This window comes from Schistocerca nitens, chromosome 7 (assembly GCF_023898315.1).
Source record: "Schistocerca nitens isolate TAMUIC-IGC-003100 chromosome 7, iqSchNite1.1, whole genome shotgun sequence".
Classification (NCBI taxonomy): Eukaryota; Metazoa; Arthropoda; class Insecta; order Orthoptera; family Acrididae; genus Schistocerca; species Schistocerca nitens.
The window spans coordinates 354,709,112-354,727,629 of record NC_064620.1 but is presented as its reverse complement, the minus strand read 5'-3'; the positions used below and the strand labels follow the sequence as shown (position 1 = coordinate 354,727,629).

The 18,518-nt window shown below is 45.0% G+C and overlaps 1 protein-coding gene across 3 annotated transcripts in view; it reads right to left on the bottom strand.

Annotated features, from left to right (window-relative positions):
* Positions 1–18,518, bottom strand: part of LOC126194750 (vacuolar protein sorting-associated protein 35) — a 109,339-nt gene that overhangs the window by 32,815 nt on the left and 58,006 nt on the right. For all 3 annotated transcript variants that reach the window (XM_049933023.1, XM_049933025.1, XM_049933024.1), the window contains one exon: positions 8,718–8,925. In XM_049933023.1, coding sequence (XP_049788980.1) covers positions 8,718–8,925 — 208 coding nt within the window. The remainder of the gene's footprint in view (positions 1–8,717; positions 8,926–18,518) is intronic.

Below are 18,518 nucleotides of genomic sequence, written 5' to 3'. Positions count from 1 at the left end.
AAGCTGCTTAAGACCATTTTTTTTAGTTCATACCGTTTTACACCGGTGGGGGACAAGAGCCCACCAGGATTGTTATATGGACAACCACCTTGCACCCTCCTTCACCTACTGCACCTGAAACTGTGTCTGCTGGTTCTGCAACAGTTCCATCCGGATGCACCTGCCTTAGCTTGCAGTTTTGACCTCTGCTCATACATGGTTCCTGCCATCATCAAGCGTCGCTGGGGCCGGCATCTATGCATTGTCCACACTCGATGGGTGGACATCCCATCACTTTGAGCAGCTGTGACCACACATGGCAGGGTCTCTTCCGGAAGGCCCACCACTGCCGATGACTGTTCCTGTCCGGTTCGCCTGGCAGCAGGGGTCTCAGCCTGGCAGAATGCTGTCTGGGGTTCCTGCCTCTGCCCCCACTTCTTGACTGCCATTGCCAATGCAGCTGCAGCCACCTCTGCTGCTGGGTTCTGTGCGGCTGTTGTCTCCGACACAATGATACCTGTTGCTGACCACTAACTTCAATGAGGACATCGCAATGGAGACGCTGTCCCCGGTCCTGCCCTATGGACTCTCATGAGTAGGGGGCTGATATGCCGAACTGCCCCCTCATCATTTCAACCTGTACCTTCATTTGTGATGCATGTGATTTTAGAGATTGGGCTTCTATACAGTTCACAAGCCCGCTTACAGAGGCTACATGGGTTGGCCCCCTGGCACGTTCTGGTGAACCGCTGAATAAACAGTATTATTTAAGCGATTGCAAATGACTGCTCAGCCTGGTCTGTAACCTGTGTCACTGCTGTCAAGTCAATGTGTTCCGTGGTATGCACAACCTGTACTTCACTGTATCTTATGTGTTGCTCTATGAAGTACAATGCCACATAAATAGTGTTTGTTCTTGCTGAAATATTTCTTCCATCCTAAATTTCCATAATTTTTCTAGTGCAAGTATATATCCAAATCCTGTTCTTGACTAGTTTATATACTAACTGGAAACGTAAGTGAAGGCGGGTCAGCAGATCCATCCTCTGTGGGTCTGTAAACTCAAGAGTGAGCAGCTGAGTCCCCAATAATTCTACCCTCCCCCCACTGCCCCCACCTCGCAACAAGAAACTAAAAAGTTGTTTCACAAAGTTATATCAACACTTCCACAGCGTACTTCATAAATCAGTGGCGATGCAGTGGCAGTGCGCAGACATTTTCTGCAATAATACATTTACATTGCATAGAAAAAGAACTGAGTTACTAATGCAAGAAATGCATATGTACAGAATCTGCATAAATCTCTGCACAATGCTCCAGGTTGCAGGAGGAAATTGATTCTTAGTTATCCTGTTCAGTAGTTGTAACATTCTTCCAGAAAAGATGACTTCTCATACCACCAGCATTGCTTGTTTTTCAGTTTACAGGCACACTATACCTCACCTGCATTTCCTGACCAGTTTCTCTTACATGAGTAGACAAAGTAAGTTTACTGTGCTTGTGTTTATATGGTGGAGTTATTTTCTGTCTATTAAGTTTGCTTTCATCTTCCATGTAAAAAAAATTGTTTGCTATGTTTGGTATTCTTCAAAGTGCACAGGCAAACAAGAAGGAGGGACAGACGTAAAAACAGCTGCCACAATAATCTTGGAAGATACAGAGTTGATAAGAATATGACATTTAGGTTTTCCATCTTCTGTCAAATTCTGTAGTGTGGCTGAGGAAATGGTATCTCATACACTCCCTATCTTCAACAATGGAAAATCCAGGCACACTCACTCGAATGCAATGCATACACATATGACCACAGCCTTTGGCTGTTGAGGTCACACCTGTGTGTGTGTGTGTGTGTGTGTGTGTGTGTGTGTGTGCGCGCCTAACAAAGGCCTTATTGGCCGAAAGCTCATCTTCTGACAGTCTCTTTGTTGTGCCTATCTGCAACTATGGTGAGTAGCAACTATCCTTTTCATAATATTGATACACTCTATGTTCATGGACCACATTTCCGAGAAAAAAGAAAAGTGAAAAGAAGCTGATGTCTGTATCCTATGCCCTCATTATTCCCATTGTCCCCTATCACCCATATCTTCTAAGCTACATGCTGACATTGTCTTCATTCACACGAAGTTTGGATGAAAAAACTAGTGAATTTACTTGCTGGTTTGGGATTAAGTGATATCTATCACGAAGCTGAACAGTTGAAGCAGTCGTCAACTGTCTACCACATTAATGACCACGCCCCAAATACAAGGTTCTCTCAATTTGTAATAGACAATATTGTTTCACTGTCCCCGCTAAAATTGGCTGGCAATTTTTCACAACATGAGGGTATCAAATGCAGCAATCTAGCCTCAGTTCTCCCATCATCTACAGAGTTTCACAAGCTTAAATTGGCTCAATCTGCAACAGCAGTAGGTCAACAATATACAGCAATATATTCCAGCCTGAAATTTCCACAATAGTAAGTCAGGTGTTATGGAATGTCAGATGTTTAAACATCTGACAGCTAATGCACTACAGCAGATTACTGTTCAAGTTTTAAAACTGATCAGACCCATTCCTCGAGATGTATTAATGCCCAGTTTGTAAGATATGCTGTGGATGTATGGGACGTGGCTCCACTCAATGTAGCACATACTACACATATAAGCAATTCCTTAATGGAAGATATTTATGCAGTCTACCACTAACACAATTAATGGTGAGAGAAATGCAGTAACCTTCCTGCCATTCATAAAGTCACCATTAAGTGACTACAACAAGGTGTAAACAGCTTTACAGTACACCAGCAGCAAATTGCCATGTTTAACAATGCAATACCGTCCCCACTAACATAACATAGGTCACGAACATCATCACATTTACAAATTAACACTTCTCAGTAATTCTTTATAGGAACTTATTTTACATAAAGACTCACTCAATAATTGCTCAACTTACTCAATCAACTGAAAATAATTCTACTATGTAAACAAAAGCACAGAGAAGTCATTTTGTCCACTCAAGTAAGGGAACTGGCTAGGAAGGTACAGTCTATAAACTGAGGAACAAGCAGTTCTGGTGGCGGGAAAGTCATCTTTCTGAGAAGAATACCACAACTATCATTCCCCTTTACCAATGTAGTGCAGTGCGCAGATTTTAGTTGGGCTGCAGCCTCCGGAGATAATGGCTCTGTGTGTGTTTTCTCTATTTCGGAAGTACTTCGTCCAAAAGCTCAAAATTTTGGCAGTCTTTTTCACTGTACCTGTCTGTGACTCAACATCTCATCTATATGGTGAGTAGCAATCTATCCTTCCCCTTTCTTGACTAGTGCTTTCCACTGATCCATTTACTTTTCTTGCTTTAGTGTCATTAGTAGCTCATATCTGTATCCCATGTAGTGATAATGCATTTTGTGGAAAATAAACAATCCCTGGGCTTGTTCTGGACACTATACTGCCTTTAATTTACAAGGAGCACTGTGGTAGTGTTGGCAATGGCCTTGCCGCATTGGATACACCGGTTCACGCCAGATTACCGAAGTTAAGTGCTGTCGGGTGTGGCTGACACTTGGATGGGTGACCATCTGGGCCATCATGCGCTGTTGCCATTTTTCGAGGTGCACTCAGCCTCGTGATGCCAATTGAGGAGCTACTTGACCGAATAGTAGTGGCTCCAATCAAAGAAAACCATCATAACGGCTGGGGAGAGCAATGTGCTGACCACACGGCCCTTGTATCCGTATCCTCAGCTGAGGATGATACGGTGGTCAGATTGTCCCGAAGGGCAACTTGTGGCCTGACGACGGATGGAGTACTGTGGTGGTGTTGGTATAAGTTTGTGAAATACCCTGTGCCTGCTTGCTGTTAACTTGGAGGGTTTGGGGGGGGGGGGGGGGGTAGGATGATTGTGGATTCGGCTGCTCTGTCTTCAGTTTACAGACCCACAAAGGAGATAAGAGCATGAACACAATCTGGTGACCTGCCTTACTTCACGCTTCCAGCCTCCAACCCCACTCCCTCCCCTCCACCCTCATACATCCTCAGTATACAATTATCCTTCAAAATGGATCTCCTACAACTAAATGTGGCACACACATTTAAAGAAATAGTATCGACAGAAACTGAGAGATTTACACCAAATAAATTAACAAATGTCGGAGCTGATTGCCCTTGGTACACAAAATGAGTCAGAACACTATTGCAGAAAAAAACATGCCAAATTTAAATGAATGCAAAATCTCCAACACTGGTGATCTTTTACAGAAGCTTTAAATTTAGTGCGGGCGTCATTACGAGACGCTTATAACAGTTTCCACAATGAAACTGTCTCAAATACTGGCAGAAAATCCAAAGAGACTCTGGTCCTATATACAGTACGCTTGTGGCAACACACAATCAATGCCTTCTCTGTGCAATAGCAATGGAAATACTACTGACAACTGTGCAGCCAAAGCAGAGTTACTAAACACAGCCTTCTGAAATTCCTTCACCGAAGACAATGAAGTAAATATTTCAGAATTCAAATCAAGAACAGCTGCCAACATCAGTAACTTAGAAGTAGATACCCTCAGAGTAGTGAAGCAATTTAAATCCCTAATAACCAGTTATGTTCCTTTCAGAATATGCTGATGCAATTACTTAATAATCATATACAACCACTGACTCGATGAAAGATCCATACCCAAAGGCTGGAAAGTTGCACAGGTCACCCCAGTATTCAAGAAAGGTACAAATAATCCACTAAATTACAGGCCCACATCATTAACATTGATATGCAGCAGGATTTTGGAACATATATTGTGTTCAAGCATTATGAATTACCTTGAAGAGAACGGTCTACTGACATAGACATACAGTCAACGTGGATTTAGAGACATCGTTCCTGTGAAACAAAAGTAGCTCTTTACACACATGAAGTGTTGAGAGCTATTGGCAAGGTATTTCAAACTGATTACATATTTCTATATTTCCAGAAGGCTTTTGACACTGTACCACACAAGTGGCTTGTAGTGAAACTGCTTTCTTATGGAATATTGTCTCAGTTATGTGACTAGATTTGTGATTTTCTGTCAGTGATGTCACAGTTTGTAGTAATTGATAAAGTCATCAAGTGGAACAGAAGTGATTCCTGGCATTCCCCAAGGTAGTGTTATATGCCCTCTTGTTTATTGCATAATAAAGTCATCAGAAGATCAAAACAAATCGCAAAACAATTAAGAAAAGATATCTGCACAGTGCGGAAATTGGCAATTGACCCTAAATAATGAAAATTGTGAGATCATCCACATGAGTGCTAAAAGGAATCCTTTTAAGTTTGGTTACACAATAAATCACTCAAATCTAAAGGCTGCAAATTGAACTCAATGCCTAGGAATTAGAATTATGAACAACTTAAATTGGAAAGAAGACATAGAAAATGTTGTGGAGAAAACAAACCAAAGACTGCGTTTTATTGGCAGAACACTTAGAGGATGCAGATCTACTAAAGAGACCACCCACACTACACTCGGCCCTCTTGTTTTGAGTACTGTTGTGTGGTCTGGGTCACTTGCCCGATAGGATTAATGGAGTATATCGAGAAAGTTCAAAGAAGAGCAGCACATTTTATATTATCGTGAAACAGGCGACATGATACAGGATTTGCTATGGAAAGTTGTAAAACAAAGGTATTTTGTTGAGCCAGAACCTTCTCATGAAATTTCTATCAGCAACGTTCTCCTCTGAATTCAAAAATATTTTGTTGACGCCAGCATACATAGGGAGAAACAATCATCATCATAAAATGAGGGAAATCAGAGCTCGCACAGAAGGACACAGGTGTCTGTTTTGTTCAGGATTGGAATAATAGAGAATTATTGTGAAGGTGTTTTGATGAGCACTCTGCCAGACACTTAAGAGTGATTTGCAGAGTATCCATGTAGATGTGGATGTAACCCACTTCATTTACCAAAACACATTAATATCATACTGTTAAGTGCCATTTTTAATACTCTGCATTTTTTAATCCCTTGCACAAACCATTAGTCCAAGAGAAAAAAATGAATAGGATCTTTCTTGTAGGAAATTTAGTGTAGTTTAACTTTGTTCTGGTATATGTTTTCACTAGATGCTGTGGCTGTTGAGTTATTAATGAAAAACATAAAAAAGTTATTCAAACACCCGCCCCTGTATCAGTAAGTACTTTCAGTATGTTGTTCATTGCACTCTCCCCCCCCCCCCCCTCCTGCCACAATACAGAATTTTTACAACTACATAATTTATTTCTCCTATTCAACCTTTTTTGGTCTTCATTGACTGGGCTCCATAGGCTGTTAGCATTTTTCCCTCTAAACTTTTCGAAGTTTTCCAAAAACTGGTGAATCCCACAAAAAGCAGCAATTTATTCTTCTAGCCGGTTGTCTACTGCGCTATACCCAACATTTTGCTTCGCTTAACTGCAATCCATTGTTTTTTCTATGAAGATGGTAACTTTACTGAATATCTTGAACATAATGGGGAAGAGGCTGATAGATCTGTATTGTTTTCTGTCTTATCTGTCTTGTACAGGAGAACAAATACAGCATTGCCCCAGGACTGAAGAGTTATCTTCTTCTCAGACATTCTGTGAACAATTTTGCGTGTTCCTTTTTTGTTATTGTCCTTCTGTTCTACAGAAACAGTCATCTGTAGGTATCTTTTCTACCTTGTATATTAGATGCATCATATGTCATTACATATGAAATTTCAGTATTAACTATCAATGTTTCCGGTTCATCTCTTAAACTATACAAACATTTAAAGATATATTTGAATTCATGTACAGTTTTCTCTCTGTTGCTGGTGACTTATCCATCAGCTTAAATGATGAAATGTGATGTAAAGCCTACATAGTTTCCTATTTTCTTTCCTCCACACTACTATTGTTCTCAATTGTTTCTCTTCCCAAATTTTCATTTATCTTCTCACATTCTCAAATACTTTCTGTATTATTATACTGAATTATTTATTACCTGCAAGAGGTAACTACAGTAAAACACTACATAACTACTACTTACTGAAAAATACAAACCCTTAATACACCCATCAAAAAAAGCTTTTGCATCACCCTGGTTCCCAGAACTCCTGAAGTTAGATGTTGACTGTGGATATTGTATCACAGACACAGTCCCTTTGACTGTTCAGAGATGTCACCCACCCAAAGATGTAAACAACCATGCATGAGCAGCGCTTATTAGACGGAGGGGGTCCGACAGCTAATCAGTTGCAGTCATTCCACAAGGAAGGAGGTACACGGCTTGGGTTATCTGTAGTTCAACCATGCATAGATGGTCAATACTGAGGTTCAATCATGTCCGCATTGTTACTTTGTGCCAGGAAGTGCTCTCAACAAGGGAAGTTTCCAGGTGTCTCCGAGTGAACCAAAGCGATGTTCGGACAGGGAGGAGATACAGAGAGAGAGAGAGAGAGAGAGAGAGAGAGAGAGAGAGAGAGAGCACAAATGTCGATGACATGCCTCGCTCAGGCCGCCCAAGGGCTACTACTGCAGTCGATGATCGCTACCTACGGATTATGGCTCGGAGGAACCCTGACAGCAATGCCACCATGTTGAATAATGCTTTTTGTGCAGCCACAGGATGACGTGTTGATTCAAATTGTGTGCAATAGGCTGCATGATGCGCAAACTTCACTCCTGGTGTCCATGGCAAGGTCCATCTTTTCAACCACGACACCATGCAGCGCGGTACAGATGGGCCCATCAACATGGCGCATGGACTGTTCAGGATTGGCATCACGTTCTCTTCAGCGATGAGTGTCGCATATGCCTTCAACCAGACAATCGTCGGAGAAGTGTTTGGAGGCAACCCGATCGGGCTGAACGCCTGAGACACAATGTCCAGCAGTAGGATGGAGGTTCCCTGCTGTTTTGGGGTGCCATTATGTAGGGCCGACATACGTCGCTGGTGGTCATGGAAGGTGTCATAATGGCTGTACGATACGTGAATGCCATCCTCCGACTGCAACCATATTGGCAGCATATTGGCGAGATATTAGTCTTCATGGACAACAATTTGCGCCCCCATCATGCATATCTTGTGGATTTCCTTCAGGATAATGACATCGCTCGACTAGAGTGGCCAGCACGTTTTCCAGACATGAACCCTATCGAACATGCGTGGGTTAGATTGAAGAGGGCTGTTTATGGACGACGTGACTCACCAACCACTCTGAGGGATCTATGCCGAATTGCCATTGAGGAGTGGGACAATCTGGACCAACAGTGCCTTGATGAACTTTGGATAGTATGTCACGACGAACATCCATCAATGCTAGAGGACATGCTTCTGGGTATTAGAGGTAAGGGTGTGTACAGCAATCTGGACCACCACCTCTGAAGGTCTCGCTGTATGGTGGTACAACATGCAATATCTGGTTTTCATGAGCAATAAAAAGGGCGAAATGATGTACATGTTGATATCTGTTCCAGTTTTCTGTACAGGTTCCAGAATTCTCGGAACCGAGGTGATGCAAAACTTTTTTTTTGATGTGTGTACAATTATTAAAGATCATTATGAATTATGGTGTCATACTCTAACAAAAACAAATGGAATTTTTTAGCTTGATTACTGTTTTGCTTACCAGGTACCTTTCTTACATATGACTATCAGTTTTAGTATGGACAATTTCTTGTACACTGTTGACAAAAATTAATAAAACGATTTACAGTATTACTTCTATGAACTACTTAATGTGTTGTTAAGACTTGTAATACTTGCAGACCTGTTCCTGATTGGAGACATATGTCTCATTTTCCAGAGCATTGCTGACAATATAGGCTGCAAGCGATTTACGGCCATGATAGTCAAAGTGTTCCAGTACAGATGGGTAGTTCTCCAGTTGCAATACTGTTAGCAAGTTACTGTAATGGTCCACTGGAATCTTCATCAGTCTTGTCAGTTCACGAGCAAGAGGTGTGTTGTATTCAATCCTGGCAACATGATAAATGGATAAATATTGAACTATTATACAACTACTATGAACAGTATTCCAACATTAATTCTTAATTCCAAATCAAACCCTATTTTAAATACAAGTACCTGAACTGGCATCTTTGCCAAAAATTGAATGGTTCATGTTTATTAAGCAATTCAGTGTCACTCAAATGCCAAATAACATGAGGGCTGAAATAATACGAGGGCTGTTCAATAAAGAATGATCATAATTTTTATGGTCATAATTTCTCGCACTAAAATTTAATTGTAATTTAATTGTATGATATTCTGTGCAACAAACATGCCATAGTAGTTTCATTGTTGGGAGTCCTGGTCCCACCTGTGAGAGGCAGGCAGGGTCAGTCATGTTCAGTATTACCTGTCGCTGTAATGTAGGTAACATGCGAGGAACAATAGGTGGCTTTGAAATTCTGCTTTCATGTCAACATATCTTCAGATGAGGCCTATACAATGTTACAAGAGGCCTATGGAGAGTGTTCTTCCCCACAGCAAAGCTGAAGGTGGTTTAAAATGTTTAAAGACGGGAGAATCAATTTCAAAGTAAGGTGGGTGCTCCAGTTACTGCTCTTACAGAAGAAAACATCAACAACACTGCTGCTGTCATTGCGAGAGAGGATCGACGAATTACCTTAAGATACATTTCATTGGGTGCCACCCACAATTTTTTTTTTTTTTTTTTTTTTTTTTTGTGGTTTTAGGGCGCACAGCGTCAACGGTCATTAGCGCCCAGACTACGTGAGGAATGCACCGCGAGTCACAAGTTTAAAACAGCAACAAAACGGAAAACACGATGAAAGACATACTGACAGGCATAGGATTAAAAAAGAAAACAGCATAATCAAATGTCATTTGAGAGGGTTGTCAAATTGATAAAATGAAGAACGCGAGCAGCTGCTCGTGGGTCATCCGCTAAAATGGCTTCTACAGTACATGGCAGGCCAATATCGAGACGTAGGGTGTTAAAATTCGGACACGACGTTAAAATGTGGCGGACCGTCAGCAATTGCCCACATGGGCAGAACGGCGCCGGCGCAGCCGTCAGCAGATGGCGATGGCTGAACCGGCAGTGGCCAATTCGCAACCGGGCCAAAACTACCTCCTCCCGCCGAGAAGGGCGTGAGGAGGACGTCCAAGCCACGGGTAGAGCTTTCAAGGCCCGAAGCTTGTTGTCTGAAAGTGCAGCCCAATCGGCATGCCACAGCGAGACAATGCGCCGACAAATTACCCTGCTACAATCTGACGAAGGGACACCACAAGAAGCTGTCCGAGGCTGGAGGACCGCAGCCTTGGCCGCGGCATCTGCAGCTTCGTTCCCAGGGATACCGACATGGCCAGGAATCCACATAAAGCTAACCGGAGAACCGACGTCCACCAGCTGCTGAAGAGAGCGTTGGATCCGGTGCACGAAAGGGTGAACCGGGTACGGATCACCGAGGCTCTGGATAGCGCTCAGGGAATTGGAGCAGATGACATATGCAGAATGTCGGTGGCGGCAGATGTAAAGGACAGCCTGGTAGAGGGCAAAGAGCTCAGCTGTGAAGACCGAACAATGGCCATGGAGCCGATATTGGAAACTTTGTGCCCCGACAATAAAAGAACACCCGACCCCGTCATTGGTCTTAGAGCCATCTGTATAAATGAAGGTCATATTAATGAACTTCGAACGAAGTTCGACAAAACGGGAGTGGTAGACCGAATCGGGGGTAACCTCCTTCGGGAGCGAGCAGAGGTCAAGGTGGACGCGAACCTGAGCCTGGAGCCAAGGTGGCGTGTTGCTCTCGCCCACTCGAAAGGTGGCAGGGAGTGAAAAATGAAGGTGTTGAAGGAGGCGACGAAAGCGAACTCCAGGGGGTAGCAGGGCGGAGACATACAACCCGTATTGACTGTCGAGAGAGTCATCAAAAAAGGAACGATAAGATGGGTGGTCAGGCATTGCCAGTAGCCGACAGGCATACTGACAAAGCAGTGTATCGCGCCGGTAGGTGAGTGGCAACTCACCAGCGTCAGCATGAAGACTCTCGACGGGACTAGTATAAAACGCTCCGATCGCAAGTCGTAAACCCCGATGTTGTATGGAGTTGAGGCGGCGTAAGATGGATGGCCGTGCAGAGGAGTATACGAAGCTCCCATAATCCAGCTTGGAGCGGACGATTGACCGATATAGGCGAAGGAGGACGGTTCGATCCGCTCCCCACGACATACCACTGAGAACACGGAGGACATTGAGAGAACGGATACAACGGGCAGCCAAATAAGACACATGTGGAGACCAACTAAGTTTCCTGTCAAATGTAAGACCTAAAAATTTTGTTGTCTCCACGAATGGGAGAGCAACGGGACCAAGTCGTAAAGACGGTGGGAGAAATTCTTTGTAGCGCCAGAAGTTAATACAGACCGTCTTCTCGGCAGAAAAACGGAAGCCATTGGCGACACTCCACGAGTAAAGACGGTCAAGAGAACGCTGAAGACAGTGCTCCAGGAAACACGTACGCTGCGCGCTGCAATAGATGGTAAAATCGTCCACGAAAAGGGAGCCTGATACATCAGCTGGGAGGCAATCCATTATTGGATTGATCGCTATGGCGAAGAGAGCGACGCTCAAAACTGAGCCCTGTGGTACCCCATTCTCCTGGCGAAAGGTGTCTGACAGGACAGAACCCACACGTACCCTGAACTGTCGATCCATTAAAAAGGAACGAATAAAAAGAGGGAGGCGACCGCGAAGACCCCATGTATGCATGGTGCGGAGAATGCCCGCCCTCCAACAGGTGTCGTAAGCCTTCTCCAAATCAAAGAACACAGCCGCGGTCGGGCGCTTCCGCAAGAAGTTATTCATAATGAAGGTCGACAAGGTAACCAGATGGTCAACAGCAGACCGGCGCCTACGAAATCCACGTTGTACATTGGTAAGTAGGCGTCGAGACTCGAGCAGCCAAACCAATCGAGAGTTAACCATTCGCTCCATCACTTTACAGACACAGCTGGTAAGCGAGATGGGTCGATAACTGGAGGGCAAGTGCTTGTCCTTCCCCGGCTTAGGAATCGGGACAACAATAGACTCGCGCCAGCATGCGGGAACATGTCCCTCAATCCAGATGCGATTGTAAGTACGAAGAAGAAAACCTTTACCCGCAGGAGAAAGGTTCTTCAGCATCTGAATATGAATAGAATCAGGCCCTGGAGCGGAGGACCGTGATCGGCCAAGTGCGTTTTCGAATTCCCGCATGGTGAATGGGGCATTATAACTTTCACGATTCGAGGAGCGGAAGTTAGGTGGCCTAGCCTCCTCTGCCTGTTTGCGGGGGAGGAAGGCAGGATGGTAATGAGCGGAGCTCGAAACCTCTGCGAAAAAGCGGCCGAAGGCATTGGAGACAGCCTCAGGGGCCACAAGGACGTCATTCGCGACCGTCAAGCCAGAAACTGGTGAGTGGACCTTAGTGCCAGATAGCCGGCGCAGGCTACCCCAGACAACAGAAGAAGGAGTAAAACTGTTGAAGGTGCTTGTGAAAGCAGCCCAGCTGGCTTTCTTGCTTTCTTTAATAATACGACGACACTGTGCACGTAATCGTTTATAATTGACACAATTCGCCACTGTAGGGTGGCGTTTAAAGGCGCGTAAAGCACGTCGACGAGCACGTAGAGCGTCTCTACATGCTGCGGTCCACCAGGGGACCGGTACGCGACGTGGAGAAGAAGTAGGGTGAGGGATGGAATATTCAGCAGCAGAGAGAATGACTTCCGTGAGGTGTGCGACCTGACTATCGCAGCTTGTGAATGTTTGATCCTGAAAGGTCGCCCTTGAAGAGAAGAGCCCCCAGTTTGCTTTGGAGATGTTCCAACTAGATGAGCACGGAGAGGGGGTATGCTGCAGGAGATGGATAACACACGGGAAGTGGTCGCTCGAATATGTATCAGAAAGAGCATACCACTCGAACCGGCGTGCAAGTTGGGGAGTACATATAGAGAGATCTAAATGGGAATAGGTGTGAGATGTATCCGAAAGAAAAGTAGGGGCGCCAGTATTGAGGCAGACGAGATTGAGCTGGTTGAAAAGGTCTGCTAACAGGGAGCCCCTCGGGCAGGATGCTGGAGAGCCCCAAAGGGGATGGTGGGCATTGAAGTCTCCAGTTAACAAAAATGGTGCAGGTAGCTGAGCAATAAGTTGCATCATGTCTGCCCTGGTAACGGCAGACGACGATGGAGTGTAAACGGTACAAATGGAAAATGTAAAAGTGGGGAGAGTAATGCGGATGGCAACTGCCTGCAGGCCGGTGTGCAACGTGATGGGATCGTAGTAAATATCATCCCGGACCAGCAACATAACCCCTCCATGAGCTGGGATACCTACCACAGGGGGTAGGTCAAAACGCACAGAGGTGTAGTGTGCCAAGGCAATTTGATCGCATGGGCGTAGCTTCGTTTCCTGGAGGGCTACGACGAGCGGACGGTGCAAGCGAAGCAGCAACTTCAAGTCCTCTCGGTTGGAGCGAATGCTGCGAATATTCCAGTGAATAAGTGCCATCGTAAGAAAAAAGGAAGATGAAAGAAGGGGTCACCTCGAAGGCCGCTGAGGGCCTGGCTTCGAGCGAGCACTGCCGCCGCTATCAGTAGGCGGACAGTCATCGTCCATTGGGTCTATAGGTTCATCGGCCATCTTGGGAAGATGGCCGGGAGGGGGAGCTTCCTCCGCCGGTGAACGGCCAGATGTTCGGCTACCAGCGGTGCGGCCAGGCGAAAGGGATGACGGCCTGGGGCGGCAACCGCTGGGTGGCGCAGGAGAAGAAATGCGCCGTGGCGGAGAAGGAGAACTGTGCTTCCTATTAGCCTTCTTGGATGGTCGTTTGGTGGAAGTACCGGACGAAGGCTGGGAGGTCGAGGTACGTAGGAAGTCTGCACGGGACGGTTCCTTCTTGAAGGCCCGTGCATCTGACTTCTGGGTCTTCGTCTTAGCAGAAGCTGATGAAGGGGCTGGTGTCTGTGGGGTGATGGGACGAAGAGGAGACGTCGACCACGCGATCTTAGCACTGGCCGAACGGACGACCGTGGTGCTGAAGGTCAGATCGCAGGTCTGGGTTGCCACCTCCCTGGTAGTCCGAGGAGAGGCGAGGACAGTACTGTATTTCCCCGCTGGGAGCAGCGTGGGCTTCCTACTAGCCAATAGCTTGCGAGCAGCCGAGGTGGACACTTTCTCTTTGATCCGAATTTCTTGGATACAGCGTTCTTCCTTATAGACAGGACAGTCGCGGGAGGATGCAGCATGGTCACCCTGACAGTTCACACAACGAGGAGACGGAGGTGGACAGTCACCCTCATGGGCATCCCTGCCACAAGTGACACATTTAGCCGCATTGGAACAAGATTGGCGAGTGTGATTGAAACGCTGACACTGGTAGCAGCGCGTAGGTGTCGGGACATAGGGGCGAACAGAAATAACCTCGTAGCCCGCTTTGATGCGCGATGGCAGCTGAACACTATCGAAGGTCAAAAAAAGTGTCCGGGTCGGTACAAGGTCATTGTTGACCTTTTTCATGACCCTATGGACAGCCGTCACGCCCTGCTCAGCGAGGAAAGATTGAATCTCCTCGTCAGTCAAACCGTCGAGGGATCTAGTGTAGACCACACCACGAGACGAATTCAAAGTTCGGTGAGCCTCCACCCGGACAGGGAATGTGTACAGGAGTGTGGCCCGAAGCAGTTTTTGTGCCTGAAAGGCGCTCTCAGTTTCGAGTAATAAGGTACCGTTACGCAACCTGGTACAGGATTTGACAGATCCGGCTATGGCATCGACGCCCTTCTGGATAACGAAAGGGTTGACAGAGGAAAAATCCTTTCCGTCCTCAGATCGAGAAACGACGAGGAACTGTGGGGCAGGCGGTAGTACTTTTGTCACTGGTAGCTGGTCACGTTTCCGTTTTTGGGCAGAAGTCGAGAGAGATGGAGTGAAATCCATTGCGGAGAAATCCCCCATGATTGCCAGCGTCTCCGATGGCGCGCTCCTTCCTTGTGGGGACCCTCTCAGAGGGCACTCCCGCCTTAGGTGAATGTTTACACCTCAGGTCACACCTCCCGAGAAACAGACGGAGGGACCAATCGGCATGGTCAGAAGGTATCAGCTCAGGCAATCACCCCTCCCCGGGCCTGGCCTTTACCAGGGGGTACGCGCGTGCCTTACATGTCTACCCAGGGCGGGGAATTACGCGTTACCCCGTCACCGGCTACGCGTGCGAACGCGTGGGTCGGCCTTCAGGCGCGCACAGGGAGGAAGGAAGAAGAGGAAAAAGGAGAGAGAGAGAGGGAGAGAGGGGGGGAGAGGGAGAGAGAGAGAGAGAGAGAGAGAGAGAGAGAGAGAGGACAGTGTCTCAAACGCCGAGGCGGAGACCAGAGAAGGCAAGGAGAAGAAGGCAATGAGAAGGCAAGGAGAAGAAGGCAATGTTTAGGCAAGGAGAAGAAGGCAATGTTTAGGCAAGGAGAAGAAGGCAATGAGAAGGCAAGGAGAAGAAGGCAATGAGAAGGCAAGGAGAAGAAGGCAATGAGAAGGCAAGGAGATTATGCAGGGGAAAGAGTAAGGAAGACAGTGAGGTGGAGAAGAGCAAAGAAAGGAACCAACCAAAGGAAGGAAGAAACGAGAAGTGAAAAAGCAAAATGACCGCAAATAGAGGTCGTGGAACCGTCCGTCTCCGGACGCAGGCGCTAACTACCCCCTTGAGGGGGAGGGACTCCTTTTAGTCGCCTCTTACGACAGGCAGGAATACCTCGGGCCTATTCTTACCCCGGCCCCGCAGGGGAGGCCATCCACATGTTGCTGACAGAAAAATTACACAACACATGTTTGTGTGCGATGGGTTCTAAGACAGTTGATTTCCGAACAAAAAGACATTCGCGTGCAGGTCTGCATACAGTTAAAGTTGATGTTAGATGAAGATCTGGAGTTTCTTTCAAATGTACTCACTGCTTACATCATTTTGATCCTGAGAGCAAACAGCAAAGCCCAGTGTGGAAATCTCCATCACCAACCCCCAAAAAAGCAAAAGTAGTTGTTTCTGCTGGGAAAGATATGGTCATCTCATTCTTTGACATTCATGGAATGGTTTATCAGCATTTATACCTGCACACACACACACACACACACACACACACACACACACACACACAAAATCAGTAACTGGACAATACTACAGGGATGTCCTGAACACATTGCAAGTCCATATCAGGCGCAAAAGACCACATTTATGTGACACAGGCTGGATGCTGTATTGCGATAATGTGTGGCCGCATATTGCCAATGTTGTTGCTGAATATCTTGCACAAATAAAAGTAAAGTGCAGCCCTTCCCTCCCTATAGTCCAGATTTAGCCGCATATGACTGTTTTCTATTCCCTAACACAAAGAAATGCCTTCATGGGAGGGATTATCAATCATTAGAAGCAGTGGTGAAGATTGCGGAGGTTATTTTGAAGGACCTCTCAAAAGGTGGTTTCCAGCATGTATTCGAAGACTGGCAGAAACAGTGGGACAAGTGCATTGCATTCATGGGAGACTACTTTGAGAAGGACCATCAAAATTATGAGGATGAGCAATGGTACATTGTCAAAAATAATTATGATCATTCTTTATTGAAGAGCCCTCGAATATTAATTGGTGAAGACCTGTATTGAAATTTCCTTATAGAGCAGCAGCACTTTCTTTGACCACACACCATGCATATATATGTCAGCCTGAAGACAAAAAGTAGTGAAGAGAACAGGGAATCTATTCATGCTTTCAACTTGTCTTAGAAAATCTGTCCTTGTGTAGTTTATAGATAACATTCCTTACTCTCTTTCAAAATATATACTTCTCTGATACTGAAATCCTTAAGGTCATCAGAGGTCCCACACCAAAGAAATAGTGAAATATTACTTTCAAAATGCCTACCTTATAAATTTAGTTCAATACTGACTCATAGTTAACTTTCCTCTGTCCAGAAAAACAAAAAGTCCAGAGCACAACTGTCTACAGTCACGTATTTGGCAACTTTGAGAAATTTCTTACATGTATTCAGAACACAATGGATAAGAGGGGGAAACAAAGGTTCAAAGAATGCTATCAGTTAAGTACATCTACACAAAATTGAGAAAATTTTAATAACTGATTGAAACTTGATTCTGTAATTGTAGCAATGATTTTTTGTGGTTGGCGTGTGTGTGTGTGTGTGTGTGTGTGTGTGTGTGTGTGTGTGTGTGTGTGTGTGGCGGGGGGAGGGAGGGAGAACACAGCAACAGCTCATATGTGGCTGATTTGTGTGTGTGGCACATAGGAACACAACTCATAATATTTAATTAGCTGTTACACTGCCACATTTTTCACCATACTTTTCAGTGTGTGTGTGTGTGTGTGAGAGAGAGAGAGAGAGAGAGAGAGAGAGAGAGAGAGAGAGAGATGGTTTGAAGAAGATAAAAGTGTTTTTGACTCCCAAACAAAATCAATGCAATCACGCATACTGTGAGGTGACTGAAATGCAGAATGTAAACTGTTCTTTCCTGGAAAAATCATCATGGATAACAAGACTCGATGTTATCCATACAAACTGCTACAAAATGACAAAACTGCAGAAAGTCACATGAAAGATCAATGACAGCCAAGCTTATGTGACATGCGAGTTAAATAACATCCCAAAGAAAGTCTTTTCTGACAGTTAAACACAGTTGTATGAATGTTCTGTGCACTGTGCTAAAGTTGGCGAGACTATACAGAACACCTTAAGCAGTGAGACTACGATCTTAACTTTTATCCATATTTTATTAATGAAATCTCAAAAGCTTCTGGACTGATGGGGTAGATTAGGTCAAGTGCCTAAGAGGAATACAGTGAGTCTTTTTTAAACAAAATTCTTTTCTTGAACAATGGAATAATGACAATTTTACGAAAAGGATAGTTGCTACTCACCATATAGCGAAGATGCCGAGTCACAGATAGGCACAATGAAAAGACTATCAAACAAAGCTTTCAGCCAAACAAGCCTTCTTCAGCAGAATTAATAAAACACACACACACACACACACACACACACACACACAGTGGGCATTGTGTGAGTTCCATTTGCCTGTTTGGTCAAAAGCTTTGTTTGACATCTTTTTGTTGCGCTTATCTGCGACTCAGAATCTCTGCTATATGGAAATAATTTTATTATATATTTTCAGCCTCTTGTATAACAGGGCTGGCCAATGCTATCTGTCTCGGCGTTGCTAGGTATAGCATGACATGTAATTTAGTACTCTGGCATGACCTTTTTCCATCAGAACAGCTATCTTCAGGCCGGCAGATTCACGATGTCAGTAAAGTTTTCCCTTTGCTATTTGTTTGTGGTATGAAGTATGCTTGTAGGGCCAGTGGATGTTTGCACAAAAAGAGGCAGTCTAGCAATCTATCACCTGGCAGTCTAGCAATTAATTGTCAGAAGCCTTTAAAAATGAATGGGAACAACAGACAAGAGGGATGAGAATTCTCAATATAAACAATCACGTAAGCGACAGGTACTGCAGATTCGCTATGGAATGGTATTGATGAGAATTCTCAATATACATTATAC